Here is a 15239-nt window from a genome sequence, read left to right as displayed (position 1 = left end):
CCCATTCCTTCCATGAATTGAACACCCGCAGGTAGAAACGCTCGTCCGACATGCCATCGAATAGCCATCAATACGTTCGACTCGCTTCCGACCAAGAGCGAGTTCCATCGCCAGACTCATCGCTCATTATCAAATTCGACATCGAGCGAGCACTCGATCACACTTCCACTTCCGAGGACTAACCAACTCAAGTCATGAGTACTGAAGTCGAAACTTGTGCGGCCGGCAGTCGCGTATCTCTTCGAGGTGTTGAGCGGATGGTCACTGCATCCGACGGTGCGTCCGTCAAGATCGCGCACTCAATGCTCGTCCACGGTGACACGGCGATTCTACTTCGTTTCCTACCCACTGCAGTGATGCACACCTTCAACATGCATCCTCGGATGCGAGCTCACCAACTCAAAGACCAACAATTCACAGCCGAGATTCAAGCTCCCGTTACCGTTGACTCTGTCGCTAAACTACTGCAAGTGCGGGTGTTGACACCCGCAGACTATGGAGACGGTAGTCCAACGAGTTGGCAGTCATACGTCGAAAGGGAGTGCAGTGTTGGCTTTGACCGCTACTGCCAGCTGCCCTTCTACCTCTCAGTATGGGTCGCCAAACCCAAAGACACTGCTCGTCTAATGCTCTTTTCAGACCAATACATGTCTGACGGGTTCTCAGGTGCCGTGGTGCTTAACTGCATCTTGGAGCAAGTGTCGAAGCTCGCTATAAAAACCGCATCGGACAATCAAAGACCATCCATTTTGACGCCAAAGGGGTACCCACTTCGTCCGTCGCTCTATCGCATGTGGCTCAACAAGATTACGTGGGCCAAGCCGCTACTCAAAGGCACGAACGCGATCTTCGGACGTCGCATGTTCCGGGGAAACGTGCACAAGTTCACGCCTCTACTACCGGCTCGAGACGACCTGAAGGACTTTGCAGTACCGCCCGTAACCAACAGCACCAAAGCGCTATTCGCTGATGGAGACGCTAAGTGTATGCGTGAAGCATATGCCAAATGCAGGAAGGAGGGCGTGACTCTGAATGGTGTCTTGGTTGTTGTCGCTCTTCTCGCGTTCTACCGTGTGCGCAGTAACAAAGAGCAGCGTGGACGCTTCAACCCGTTTCGAATTGCAATGGATGTTGACTGTAACATGCGTCACCAAGTGCAATACCCTGCTGAGGAGAACCAAGTAGGTATGTACACTGCAACGACCGATCTTGACTGGCTCAACTCGGAAGGAGTGGATATGTTGACCACGCGCTTCTGGGACTTGGCCGGTCGTGCTAGTCGAGAGATCGAAGGGAATCTCAAGAACACTGTGAACATGGCGCTGCCTACTATCACGGCTGATCAGAAACTCAACGCACAGATGGATCCATCCTTCCTCAAGAAAGCTCGAGTCGCTCACTCCATCACCGCCGACGTTGGAGTCGCTGAACTGGTCCAGTACCCATTCGAGAAAAATCATTCACTCACTGATAGTTATGACACTGAAAGTCGACGGGGTCTCCTGGCATACAAGAAATCTCGTCAAGTGATGATGCCGTCGGATAGTGCAAGTGATTTGACCCGATCGTGGCGACTCGAAAGCACGCATTCGACTCCGCACAATGTGCTATCTATTGAGAGTTTGCATGTGTTCAAGGCCCTGCCACATCTCGCTCCTTCCGTTACGATCTTTCTGTCTTCGGTAAACGCGTTCAGCTATTCGATGGCACACAAGGTGAAGGATGATGTGGGGAACAACTTGTTCACGGCGATAGTGGTGCTGTGTGAGAGTTTGGGTAGCATTGGAGGCGAAGAAAACCTGACTGATGTTCTGGCTCGTTTTGATGAGTTAACTTTATCAGGAAATATCTAAGTGGAAGAAAACAACTTTGTTTCTAAGTGCAACAGCGTATCACCTTCGCTGCTATCGACACCCACGACTGCCATGATTAACAAGAAAAAACCGACGAGCGAAGAAGTTCTGAAGTTAATGATACTCTGTGCACGCGAAAAAAACTGGTAATTAAGTTGGAACTCCAACCGTTTCTTGCTCAGTGTCGAAAGCTGTGCGTCTAGAGATACCATGGCAAATGAAGTACAACAATATTTAGGTATTAATAGTTGTCCTGATACGGTACGTAGTTCGGGGCGTCTTTGGTGGTGCTCCATCATTTTAACGCTTACTTAAGAACAAAATTTAAACTTTAATTTTAAATGAACGGCCTTATAAAATCATTATTATAATAATAATGATATTATTTGAGACTGCGTCAAACAAATTGATACTTACAAACCTAAGAGCATCTCCACCGGTGTGTCGCTATATCTATAGATTCGTTGCCTTCCGATTGGCCGGAATGTTTTTAGCGATAGACACCGAGAGACATCACTCACCAATCTGTCGCTATGTGGAGAAATCGTCTTCTGCGAGAAGCTCTTGACGACGAGGAAGAGGCGTACGTCTGCTCGCTACTTTTGACCCCTCGCGCACCGAAAAAGAGAAAACACGGCGGTTCACAGCCCGGCAAGGCTGCAAATGTCGACAGAGACTTCACTGCGGCTAATGAGATGCTTGTGCGGCGAAGTATCGCCGCACAAGCATCCTGGTACTATCGTACGGTATGACTGCAAGATTAGCGTCCAAAGGTTGTCCGCCCTCTGATCGGCCCCTGCGATTGGGTAGCGCACCACGCCGTGCACAGGGCGGCGTCTTCCTTGTCCGACCAAGCTTTTCTTCGAGGCATTGTTCGTTTGCAAGTGATCCAACCTCCTATAGATTTCAGTCGCTATGGCGTCCGAAATAGCGACCGAAACCCCCCGGTAGCTAAAAAATTGGCGATAGAGACGCCTGGTGAAACCCCAGTAGTTATCAATTTGAGCTCTTCAGTCGCTATATAGATATAGAGCCCCACCGGTGGAGATGCTCTAAGTACATGTACGAATCGCGATTTAAGCACTCTAAACAAAAACTGAGCCCTAAGAGCATCTCCACCGGTCGGGACTTAACCTAAGTCTTAAATGAGACTTTGAGGCCCAAATTAGAAAATAAGACTCGAGCACAACAATAGCCTCCAACGGGGAGACTTAAGGGAGGTTTTAACCTATAGTTTCTGCCAATACCAAACTGCCATTTGTGACCAGACTGCCAAACGCACAGACAGGATTCCTTGAGTGGAATCCGGGTATGTTTTCTCTCGTGGAAAATGACTCCGACGACGAGCTTTATGCCAGCATCCTTATAGCTAACATGCAGCAGATACCTAAGCGCAGGCATGGCGGCTCAGACCGAGGGAAGCACGCCAACAAGAACCGAGAGAGGGCTCAGTGGGGAGAACGGCTGATGAAGGATTATTTTGGGGAAGATCCTACCTACGATGCCCGTACGTGCGCTGCACGCAATATCTCAGTTTTTTCTGTATTGTATTCACTATAACAGCAACTCTGCTTTGATGTACAGAGGCATTTCGTCGCCGTTTCCGCATGCGTCGAGAACTGTTTGAGTACATCGTTGTCACTCTTGTGGAGGACGACCAATGCAACTATTTTGTTCAAAAGCCTGATGCAACTGGCTTACTCGGGTTTTTACCTGAACAAAAGGTGACTTGCGCTTTGCGTATGCTTGCCTACGGATCAAGTGCTGATCAGCTAGATGAATTGATACGAATTGGAGAATCTACTGCTATCGAGGCTTTAAAGACGTTTTGCTCAAGTATTATTCGTTTATTCGGTGCCGAGTACCTTCGCAAACCCACACAATACGACATGGGGCTTTTTTAGCCGAGAACGCCGCCCGTGGTTTTCCCGAAATAATTGGAAGTCTTGACTGCATGCATTGGGCATGGAAAAATTGCCCCACGGCGTGGGCTGGTTCGTTTAAGGGGAAGGAGAGGACATCTACTCTGATATTAGAAGTAGCGTCTCGTTCATGATGGATTTGGCACGCTTTTTTCGGTGCCCCAGGCGCCAACAACGATTTAAATGTTCTGGAGCGTTCTCCGCTTATTGATGATATCATTAATGGAGAGGAACCGCAGGCACACTACACCGTGAATGGAGCAACCTACAACAACGCATACTATTTGACAGATGGAATATATCCGCAGTGGAGCATTTTTCAACAGAGTATTAGTACTCCAAGCACTATTAAGCGACGGTTGTTCGCTAAACTACAGGAGTCAGTTCGAAAAGATGTTGAACGTGCGTTCGGAGTCCTGCAGCAACGCTTTAGGATCCTTGCTGTGCCTTGTAAGCTATGGGGGGCAATAGCAATCGGCGAAGTGATGATTGCGTGTATTTTTTTACACAATATGATTATACAAGATGAACTTGGAGACAGTTTTTACAGCCATAATTATCTCTTCGAAGACGGGTGGGTTAGTCCTGCGCCACCGGTAGCCAGCACATCTTGCCCTGTCATCAATATCATTGAAGCATTCCAGGCAACCGAGGACAATGTACTGCATTATCAATTAAAAAACGACTTGATTGAACACATTTGGCACGAATACGGAGAAAGTGATCAAATAGTGCGACTTAATGCAGATCAGCAGCTAGTAGTTTTGGTCTCGACGCTGCTCAGTAGTGTACGAGCTGTCCCGGCTGCTGCTGGAATGTCAGAAGTTCTCTCACATGAGCGGTTTACGTTGTTTTCCTTGTTCGTCGTATCCCCAGTGTCACTCGTAACCACAGAAACAGTCGCACCCACCTCGTTACTATTTTGATCTCCATCATTATCTTTGTTCGAGTTTGCATCATGAGCTTCCGCGGGTAAAAAAATGTATATATCAAAAATAAATAAAATGCAAAGTTGTATTTTAGCAAGAATTGTTTTGCGTTGAAGTGCAAAAAACTCTTTTGATTCGGTGCTGTCTGGGGCTTGCATGAATATATTGAAATAAAGTTGTTGCTCCATCACCGCGGCCTTCTGTTCCGACGCAATCACAAACCGCCGCATGTGGATGTCCTCTGCCATGGCGTTTTTGCTGTTTTGAGCGCTGCGTTTAGAAGCCTTTTGTCCAGTTGGACGAACCAGCGTGTTCACTTCGTCCGACTTGCGCTGGTTGCTGCTCTGTGCTGTAGTTGTTAGCTTATTACTCCACTAAGGCTTGTCACGAAGTACCTCCCATGCTGCCATGAGCTCAAATGATTGCTTGTGGCGTGCTTCGTATATGCTAGCTGCACTTTCGAGATACTTGTCTTCATTCCAACCTGAATGCACTTTGTTCTTCACCTTCCTAAATATTCCCTCAAACTTGGCTACTTCTGGTTAAATCTTTTCCATCTGCCAGACACCGCGATCACACTGCGCACATCCGTGTCGGGATTCTTGTGCTCCAGCCAATGCTGGTACACTCGGCTGTAGACAGTATCTTTCTTCTGACCAGTACCTGTTATCGGATCTTCAGACGTCTCTAGCCACGACAAGCAGAGCGGAACGGTGTCTTCATCGCTCCACTCGCGGCCCTTCCCCATTTTGCACAATGCGATCTTTCGGTAGATAGAAATTAGATTCCATCGCGACGCTATAAGTCGAGTCTTATTTTAAGACTCGAGTCGCATCCAATAGGTCTCCCTGAAGCTAAAACCTCTTTTAGAACTTAACGGTGGACGTCTTAAAACTCGACAGGGTCTCAACTGCGCCACTTTTAGCTTAAAACCGTTGTTAAGACCGACCGGTGGAGATGCTCTAAGAGCATCTCCACCGGTCGGGTCTAAACACGGTATAAGCCACATAACTAAAAGAAGTTGTGATCGCTCAAAAATATTATCTCCATATATGGGCCCTCGAAATGACGATACATTTCGGAGTGGTGGTGAGCCCAATTTATTTTCAAAATTAGAGATTTGAGTGTTTTTTAAAAGCCCTTGCTAAAAGCTATTGAATAAGGTTTTTTTTTATGGAAGCTTACAATAAATGTCACATTTTGGTTAAGTGTGAAAATCAATTGGCCAACTATCTCGATCAGGGGTGGAAAAAATAATATCAATCCCGTAATTACTGTATTATCCGGCTACAATTACTATTACTGGATCTGTCCAAAGTCAATATAATATGGTATTGATCCAATAATATCAATACAATACCGGTTTATACCGATATGTTAGGGGCAACTAGCTCTTCGCGCCAATCGTTCAAGTGGTTGGCTGGCAAGCACAGACACGAGCACGAACCGCAGCCTCACAGCACTCCGTCACTTTTCATTTGACCTTGATGGCTCCGAACCGTGATATCTGCGCATTCTTCTACTAGGACAAGGGCGAGGCGACTTCCGCTGTCAGCTTTGCGGTACTTGCCGCAAGCAGCAAACCCGGACCGGGTACTCGAACCTGATGTCCCACCTCTACCTGACGCACCCCGACTTCAACGAGACCTACAACGCATCTGCGGCTACGGACGCTCCTCTCTCCAACTTTGCGCTCGTGTCCGAGGCGACTCAGCATTGCTATCAGTGGCTTCAGTGGGTCGTGGAGAGGCACATGCCCGTCTCCGAGGTCGACAACCACCTCACAAGTTCCATGTCGTCCTGGAAGCTGGTTTCGCTCAAGACGTTGAAAACAAAACATGAAGAAGTGCTCCGAAAGCGTAGGCGTGCTGATCGAAAGCGAGTTGGGAATGCTGTTTGGTGTCTTGTGGGATGGATGGACGCACGATACCGTGCACTACATCAATATCTAGTGCAGCGATTGGTGATGGAGCCAGATGCTGCAACTGGTAAGAGGAGGGAGAGCTCGACGAGCGACTACGCCAACGCGATTCTACGACGAGGATAGCAGATGCAAGCGGCTGGTGCTGCGGGTGTGAGCTTTCACGAGCTGGCAAAGGAGGTGGCGCCCACCTCGAACACAGTTGAACGACTGTTTTTGCAGTGCAAGCTCATTCTGACGTCTCAGCGGTCATGCATGATATCTGCAAACTTTGAAATGTTGACATTTTTTCGCGTAAACCGCATGTGGAACGCGACTTCGCTCGTCGCCACCGAGTAGGAAGACTTGGTAGCTAGAGGCTACAGTATACTTATATTGACCCCTTTATTATTATTGTTCTTCATCATATTGGCGTTATGATCATGGGACTCGATGTCTTGCAGTAGAATTTCGTATTGTATTGTTAGGTGTCTGATCTCGATAACTCAAAATGGTCGTAAGTATCATTTTGTTTGACACATATTTAATTTCGATTCGATGGTTCAAGGGTGACCAACCTCTCAGTCGATTGACTTAGTAGCTCATAAACTTCTCACTGAAGAACAACACTAAAAAACCGGGAAAAAAACCGAGGAGTCACAGAGAAAAAAAAATCCCCAGCGATGTGAGCCTAGTATGAGCCTTAATAGTGAGCAAGGTGTGCTCCTGCTAAGGAGATTGCATTGATGCCCTTATTAGTCCGTGTTGTGTTGCGTGAATCAAGTGGTAATTTTACACTTATGGAGGCTTTTTGTTTAGCTCTTACTTTGTGGTACATGTATAATAATATGTGGTTGTTCAAAGCTTTCAAGCTTAGTTGCATATTTACTTTGTAAAAGTAGCTGATCGTTTTGTATCTAGGCTTTGAGTCTTCCAGTTTGATTTAACAATTCAATGCTACTTCATGTCATGATTTACAATAGTTTGTACCTTGTTTTAGCGTATGAGTTTGCTCGTTGGGCTTTTGTAAAGCAGCTCAGAAAGCAATGTCCACTCTGCTTGGATGGTCAACGGCTTTCAGCACTAGCTGTATCACCCGATCTTATTGATCAGTATAGTGCATTCGTTTACTTAGTTTTTGCAGGAAAAATCTAGAGCGGCTTTGTAAAGCTATTACGGTATGACCATTCAAAACGGCAATGCTAACTGTTCTAGAACGTCTGCCATGGTGTCCTCAGCCTTGATGTCGCCAATATTCTCACAAACAGCTACAAACGCAGCAAATAGAGCTCTAGCTGAGTCATCCTCGCACTTGTGTCCCATCGAGTAGCAGAATGATTCTACCGACGACACCCAAAGAACCGATGATGGACCCAAGTGAGGAATAGTACACATGCAGTGTCTTCACCTTAAGGTTACTCTCCTTGCCGCTGTCGGATAATAGCGAGTGCTCTTTGGCAAACGGATACCGCCCCACGTTGGAGAGATTCGCATCCGAGGTTTGTGAATGCTGGATGTTGAGGGCTTTCGCAAAGGACGGCTGTATCTTGGCGTTAACCCGCTGGTCGAGGATAATGGGCACAGCGGCCAGCAACATTGTTTGTCGAACCTTTGAGTCAATCTCGCTCTTCACTCGGCGTGCTAGATCCCAGAATTTTGTCGTCTTCAGATTGACGCCTTCATTAGCGAGCGATCCCAGATCAGCGAATGCAACGTAAGCGCCAACCGAATCTTCCTCCACTGGGTGAGGCACACGTCGTCGCATGTTGTAATCCAAGTCGGTCACAAGCGTCTTTACACTTCATGAGAGCCTTGTTCATAGAACTTGGATTCCCCTCAGCAAACGAAGCTGAGGTCGGGTTTGAGACTGGTGGAACTACGAAGTCGTGTTGATCTGCTCGAGCTGGTAGAACAGGGTGGAACTTCTTCATCTCGCTCCAGTAGATTGTCTTGCCAAGTAGGGAGATGACACCCTTCATCACAGCTTTCGACAGTGGCTTCTTGGACAGCCACATATCGTAGAAGGAAGGGCGCAATGGAAATTCTTGGACTTGCTGGTCGGCAGTGGAGGGATTCTGGGCTGCAAGTGACGTTATGTGTTCAAGGATGTCGTTGAATATTACCATACCCGAATACCCGTCCGACATATAGTGATCCGAGAAGAGCATCAAGCGAGCATGCTCCGCCTTCTCATCGATCCACACTGTCAGGAAGAATGGAAGCTGTGTGTACCGATCAAACCCGACGTTGCACTCGTCTGCCACGTACCTTTGCCAGTGTTCAAAACTCCCTTCTGTAGTCTGAGAGAAACTCTGAACTCGTAGGAGGTTCCTGCTACTGATGTCGTCAACGGTCAGAGGTTCTTGAACTTCAGCGGTGAAGTATTGGCTCTGGACCTGCAGTACTCGCATCCGATGGTGCATGTTGAAAGTCTTCATAAGAGCAGTCGGCAGGAATCGCAGCAACGTGTTTACATCTCCGGTTACTAGCATCGAGTGCACAATTTTCATGGAGACATTGTCGACTAATGTAGTCAAGCGCTCGAAGCCTCGGAGCTTCACTTGTCGTGGACTGCGAACCTCTGTGTTGTGTGCCATTAATATAATAGCTTTTGTCTTCTTGAGACGAAACTTCGAAAGTAAGGGACCGCACGATTGCGTTGGTGGGGCGACAAAAGCACCGTACATACTTTACCAAGTAGGAAGTAATCCACGCACTTAGGGTTCTACAGAATAGAATCATGGGAATTGCGGGTCTTTCGACAAATTGTGCCGCCAACAAGCTCACTTTAGGACTCCTGGCACTGAGTCAGTGACGCGAGTCCTTTAGTATAATAAGTGACTGACAGTGTCTGAGCACCCCATCACAAGCTTGCCGATTCAAAAGATGGTGCCAAGCACTTGTATTAATACTGCACAGCATTTCGCTCAAAATAGATACTAATATTGATCTGCACGATTCAACTACGAGAATCTGTTGTGGGTTGTGGGTTGGGGCAATACGGATTCAATGGAACCAGGTCCACGGAGCGCCCATGGACTTCTCGTTACCAAGGGGTAAACTATACAAAAATTCTCGTATGAATAAGTACTCCAATAACTTTCTCAAGGAGAGGCCATGTTTTGATAAGAAGTTACTTTGAAGTATAATACATCTCGCCTCAATAGCTTGGTACGGTTCTAATATTGTTTCCAAGACCAACCTGTCTTCTCCTCGCCTTTCCCTACGAATTGCGTTGCTCACGTCCTCGCAGATTTGAGTGCTGAAGATCCGAAGGAGGTGTAACTGTCTCCGTTGGAGGTGTCGTCTCTGGAAGTTGGATCTGCCCAGCTGGAGCTGGGTCGGCCAAGCTCCGCAGGTGACGGCCATAGTCTGACTGGAAGTCCTCAATCATGATTTCTTCTTGAATGGTGTCTTCGACATCTTCATCCTGGACGAGCTCGAAATTGTCATTGTTGATCTCGTTCAAGGTCCTAGGAACAACCTCAGCATTGTTCTCCTTAGTTACTGAGACCAGCTCGACTTCAAACTCCTCGCCGGCATCATCCAGATTGATCTTAAACTCCACTGCAGCAGCGGGTATTAGTGCAATCGCGTCTTCATTTACGTCGAAGAATGGATAGAGTTCGGCACCATCGTAGTTTGGATCGGAGCCACGGAGAAATGTCGTCGTGCCTCCGGGGCATCCGGATCCTGAATTGCTCACACCGACCTTTTGAGCTGCAGCTGAGATTGGCGTACAGGTTGTGAGTGCAGCCAGGCATGCCGAACTGATGAGGAGGCGGTGCAGGGGCTTCATGATGATCGGGGGCTTGCGTTTTTTAGGCTGGTTCTTTGCGGATGAATTTTTCATTGTGACCTGGCTGGACGTGCTGCTGGATGCTTGACAATTCCAACGGTAAACCTCGTCGTCGGTTCTGGGCTGTTGCTTGTCGGGCAAGAGTAAGATGCGACAACCAAATTTTAATCTTTAGGAGTTTAGTCGCCCATAGGGAGGTGTCATTCGCAATTTTTAAATTTCGCTCTTAATATACTGCACAGGTACAAAATGTCGATGTTTCTGATGTATCTCGGACAGTAGTGATCGGCACAAGGTACCTTTCCTTACAAAATTTAAAATGTGTAGACTCTAACCGTTGCGGAGTAATACCAGCTGTGCACTCTAAGTTAGAGTGCACAGCTGGTATTACTCCGCAACTTTATTAAGACCGGATTTATACAGGTATATTAATTATATTTCGGAGGCCTTGACATTTCGGCCCTTGTGGCAATTTTGTGCGCCCAATGAGAGAAGGATCCGGAGTTTCATGACTCGCTCGTTTTGTAGTTGTTTTACCTTCGGTACGATGCAAAATTATTGGGAAGGAGGCACAGTACGCGATGGAGTTTCTGCTGGAAGTTAACGAGCGCATTGGCAGACTATACGAGTTTGCTCGTAGTGTGTTCGTGAACGAAGTGGATGGACTCCGACGACGGATAAAAGAAGCCGACGAGGAACTCGCCGCTGTTTCATTGAAAAACGAGCAACTTCAGACGTAGATGCGAGATCTGCGCGATTTCTACGAGCGGAACAATGCAACCTCAGCTGATTCCTTCCCAACCAGTAGCTCGGATCCCAGGCATCAAGCGCTGAATGATCGTAGCGATGACCCAGCGATTTTAGCTCTCTCACTTCCCGAAATCCCTGGAGTTGGAAGCAGTGTCACGAGCTATCGCGCCTGCTGGAGCTGGCCAAGCAGGAGATTCGGTTGAGTCATCACGAACGTGACGTTCAGAAGGCTCGTGTCGCCGAAGTATCGAGTGCACTGTACCACGACAGCGAGCTTGGGATGCTCAAAACCAGCTTCAGAGTGAGAAAAAGCGTGTGCGTGTCCTAGAGAGAGAAAATCTGACCCTGCGCGAAGACCAAGTGTTGAAGCAGCAGTCACTCGAGGCATTGCAAGCGGCTAGTCCGGACCCGACTGCAACTGCAGATGCTGCCAACAACGGTCCCTCCGCTTGTCGCCCCTGTCGGCCGTCGATTGATTCAGCAAATACAACTGCAGCAGATCAACAGCGGAGTGTAGCGCCTCTTAACGACTCACCTGGAGAAGCTCCAATGCTAGCGAGTGAACTGACGATTGAAACCATAGGCAACCAGTTCATCCTTACGAACTATGAAACAACTCTCCCGAGCGCGTTACAAGATGGCGCTCAAGGTCCTTCCCTCAACTGGTTTTCACGCATCGTACACCCTCCGCCAGTAGCAAACGCACGAATGCCTCGCAAGAAGCAACTGGACGCGAGGCCTGAGCAACGATCTCCCATGGAATTAAGCAACTTTATTGCTGGTTTGCTGATGACCGACAAGCAGGTTGCTGTCGCAAAGGAAGAGTCGAAAGCACGCAAACAAGGAAACGTGCCGACCTTAATCCCTCCGATGGGAGCACTGTCAGCTCGTTCAGTGGAGGGCTCAGGCTTACGTACAACCGCCAGCAAGACGCGGAGGCCTCAGTCAGCTGCAGCTTCAAGCTCCTCGGGCAATGGCATCAGTTGCATCAACAGCGCAGAAGCTGAGGAATGCAATGAAGAGATTGTTGCGGGTTGTCTCCAGCTAGCATGGGCCTTTTATCAGCGATTCTTAGTCGCGGTTGAAGCTCAAAATCTCCTCGGTAACCGAGGAATTGGCGGAGATCCAATGCTCGGGTCAAGCGTTTGCTCCAGTGCTGGCAAGTCGGCGTCGGTATCGCTGTCCCTGATTGTTTTTCATTTCTTCTTGGAGCGATGCAGTCGCGAACAGGATGCTGTTCAAGAGCTGGAACAGTTTGTGCGCTGTCTTCACAGCGTACGGAGTGCCTGTTACAGCTTGGAATTGTTTTGCCAGTTTTTGGAGGAATCGTGTTCACGTCAAGAGCTCTGCTTCTTCTTGTGGCTTTCTCAAGCGATGGATGACATCCGGCTTGGTATTCCGTACGACGACCCTCTTCCTAGCTACTACGAGGGTGCAAATAGCCACCAACCACAATTTATCTGCGTGCTCAAGGCAACATTCCTTGCGAGATCCATCTTCAGACTGCTTCACTTTAAAGTTTTTTGTCGACCATCAACAGCGAGGAAAAGTAAACGTCGAGGCAAAGCCAAGCGGGGTCCTACCAAGGGGAGTAGCCAGAGCATTCCTGTCTCTATAGCTGCACCAACATCCCCGTCCGCCTCTCCGCAGCGTAAACCCAAGACGCGGTTGGGCGAACTATCTGCCGCTCTACTTGTATCTGAGATTGCCGCCGTGGACGTGCCAGATACCGGACAAGAGGAGCAAAAGCAGATCCCTGAACATGTTGCTGCTCAAACTGCGCTTCGTGAAATCATTGAAAAGAACCAGGGGGAGTCCATCTCATTGGAGACTTTCAACAATCTGTTAGTAAAGTTTGCGGTCGTACCCTCACCTGAAGAGCTGGCAGCGCGATTGGGGCCGTTCTATCAGCCTACAGGAGACCAACGTAAGATACCAACCGATGTCTTCCTGGCGTTGCTGATGGAAACGTACAAGCTCCAGCTCCAGTGGGAACGCGATCAGTTGCGGGCGCTATTTGTTCATTTAAACCACCAGGAGGAAATGCAGCAACGAACAACCGAGACGTTGACTAAGACAGAGGCCGCGAATGGCAAGGGAGATCAACCCAAAGCTGGTGAGGAAGAGAAAAAGCGGCCAAAGGTGAAGGGAAGGGTCCTCATGGAGCGACGGAGTCTGGTGGGGGGAGTAAATATCTGCACGGTTTGTCCCGCAACGTCTTACGCGAGCTGCTGCTGCAATCCGGAATTGTTCAAGACAGCGATGTGGCTCAGATGGATATGGATTGGGTATTTGCTGAGCTCTTGAAGGGAGCTGGAGGCGTAGCTGCTGGTATCACTTTTGACAGTTTATTTGACGTGTTGCAAAAGATGAGATGGTTAGAGAGCACGAAGCTGCGTGTTGATGCACTGATGCAAGTCACAGGCGTGATATCAACGAAGCGACAGCAGAGTCGGGGCGTCAAGTCTCCTACCAAGTCAAAACGGGCATCACCTGTGGTCTTCCCAAGCCCGACTGCTATCGCAATCCGTGAAAAGTGGCGTGTGTATGCTCGACATAGTCTAGCTCTATGCAACAACGATCCCAATGTCTTTATCCGTCGTCACACCCAACGATTATTGCACTATGTGGGTCAAGAACTCGGTCAATCCGAAAGTGACAGTGCGGTCAATTGTATCCGTGAGTTTCTCGCATTTGCCTGGCGATTAGCAGCCAAACGCAGCAGGAATGAAGCGTCTGCATTAAGGCAGACATGCGTAACGGAGATATATCTCGTCAGTCAGGCACTACGCCCTTGCATCGATTCCATGTCGGGATACCACGGACAGTTTGCTGCTGTCGAAGATAATTCTGCTGGAGAAGACAATCCGGTAATCCCTCAACGCCGATCGAGCGACGCTGTCGTAATCATGAACGACGCGCTTCATAGTTTCTATGATACTTCTCGAATGAGCCTCAGCCAGTTCATCAAGGACAAAAGGGCTCGCACCGATTGCGCATCTGGACAGCTGCACGAGCTCGAGAATGTGCTGACACTGTACGCAGCTCACATTGAACATCTCTTTCAACGGTTCTCAGAAGCGCGCTACAACTGCTCGCCTCAGGTTCCTTTTCTTCGATGGAGGGCCATGATGTATGAGCTCGAGCTCGTGCACCCTCGCAATCTCCCCATTGTAAGGTTACAAGCTCTCTTTAACAGCGTTGTGAAAGCTTTAGAGCCTACCAGTTCGACTGACGGCTCGCTAGATCAAGAAGTTGGCGTGGAGAAATCGCAGTTTTCGGAGCTGTTTGTCAGAGTTGCGATTGAAAGGCATCGTGTGGCATTAACTCGCAAACGAGAGAAGGCTCAACTGGCAACAACCAAGAAGACTCGAGACGATAACAGAGAGACCATGCTGGAAGCCGCGGAGCTCGCGGCTCGTCCGGCACGAATCATGGCACAATTATGTTGCAAGATCCTCGCCCCACGGGCTTTTGCGAGCAACAACCCTTGTCGAGCGAAACTTCGCTGCAAAACTCAGCTGTCCTCTTGTAGGTCGCGCACTACTCGAACACCGCTCGTTCCTACGCACAGTCTTTTTCTTTTACGCCAAGCAAGATGAAGTCGCCGAGGACGAACGTGCCGCACGACAAGAACAGGCGCTACTTCGCGAGCTACAGGAAGCCGGAGGCAGCCTAAATGGAAATGCAAATCACGCTAAAGGCCCAGATCATTCTGCAGCAGAAGATAACGCTGCTCTCTTGCGGACCGACCCAGGCTCCGACTTTCAACTGGAAAAGACCAAGCGAAGCTCCATGAGTTTTGGTGAGTTCCAGACCTTTCTGGCTGCCTTTGATCTGCTTGATGGCTCGAAGCGCAACGGCAACAAAGTGGCTCTCAGTGATGCACAGCACGTCTTCTCCTCCGTTATGGCTCTCGACAACGACGACACATTGCAGCTCGAGTTCGACGAGTTCGCTGCTGCCATCGTTGCTCTTGCCGTGCACTTGTATCCAAGTCCCTTCTCGTTGTGGCACCAGAAACTCGACAAGTTTGCCACGAAGCTTCAAAAAGCCTGGGAGACGCAGAACGCAGAGCTGCCGTGA

At 48.7% G+C, this 15239-nt stretch overlaps 4 protein-coding genes across 4 annotated transcripts; 2 read left to right on the top strand and 2 right to left on the bottom strand.

The window, feature by feature from the left end:
* Window positions 1-194: 194 nt before the first annotated feature.
* On the top strand, window positions 195-1853 carry PITG_07878 (uncharacterized protein; the record flags this gene model as incomplete). The annotated part of the gene is made up of 2 exons (XM_002904046.1): window positions 195-698; window positions 762-1853. 2 exons carry the CDS (start codon window positions 195-197, stop codon window positions 1851-1853), a joined length of 1596 nt encoding a protein of 531 aa, XP_002904092.1.
* A 2501-nt stretch (window positions 1854-4354) lies between these two features.
* PITG_07877 (uncharacterized protein) lies at window positions 4355-5452 on the bottom strand (the record flags this gene model as incomplete). Its single annotated transcript, XM_002904045.1, has 3 exons — window positions 4355-4390; window positions 5010-5048; window positions 5291-5452. 3 exons carry the CDS (start codon window positions 5450-5452, stop codon window positions 4355-4357), a joined length of 237 nt encoding a protein of 78 aa, XP_002904091.1.
* A 3079-nt stretch (window positions 5453-8531) lies between these two features.
* Window positions 8532-9015, bottom strand: PITG_07876 (uncharacterized protein; the record flags this gene model as incomplete). Its single annotated transcript, XM_002904044.1, has 3 exons — window positions 8532-8553; window positions 8597-8648; window positions 8733-9015. 3 exons carry the CDS (start codon window positions 9013-9015, stop codon window positions 8532-8534), a joined length of 357 nt encoding a protein of 118 aa, XP_002904090.1.
* A 2927-nt stretch (window positions 9016-11942) lies between these two features.
* PITG_07875 (uncharacterized protein) lies at window positions 11943-15239 on the top strand (the record flags this gene model as incomplete). Its single annotated transcript, XM_002904043.1, has 7 exons — window positions 11943-12034; window positions 12080-12702; window positions 12772-12848; window positions 12897-13219; window positions 13279-13579; window positions 13691-14573; window positions 14635-15239. The coding sequence occupies 7 exons, from the start codon at window positions 11943-11945 to the stop codon at window positions 15237-15239; spliced, it is 2904 nt and encodes a 967-aa protein (XP_002904089.1).

The sequence above is a fragment of the Phytophthora infestans genome, genomic scaffold, assembly GCF_000142945.1.
Source record: "Phytophthora infestans T30-4 supercont1.12 genomic scaffold, whole genome shotgun sequence".
Taxonomy (NCBI): Eukaryota; Oomycota; class Peronosporomycetes; order Peronosporales; family Peronosporaceae; genus Phytophthora; species Phytophthora infestans.
The sequence above is the reverse complement of the archived record's forward strand: the minus strand, read 5'-3'. Positions and strand labels throughout refer to the sequence as shown.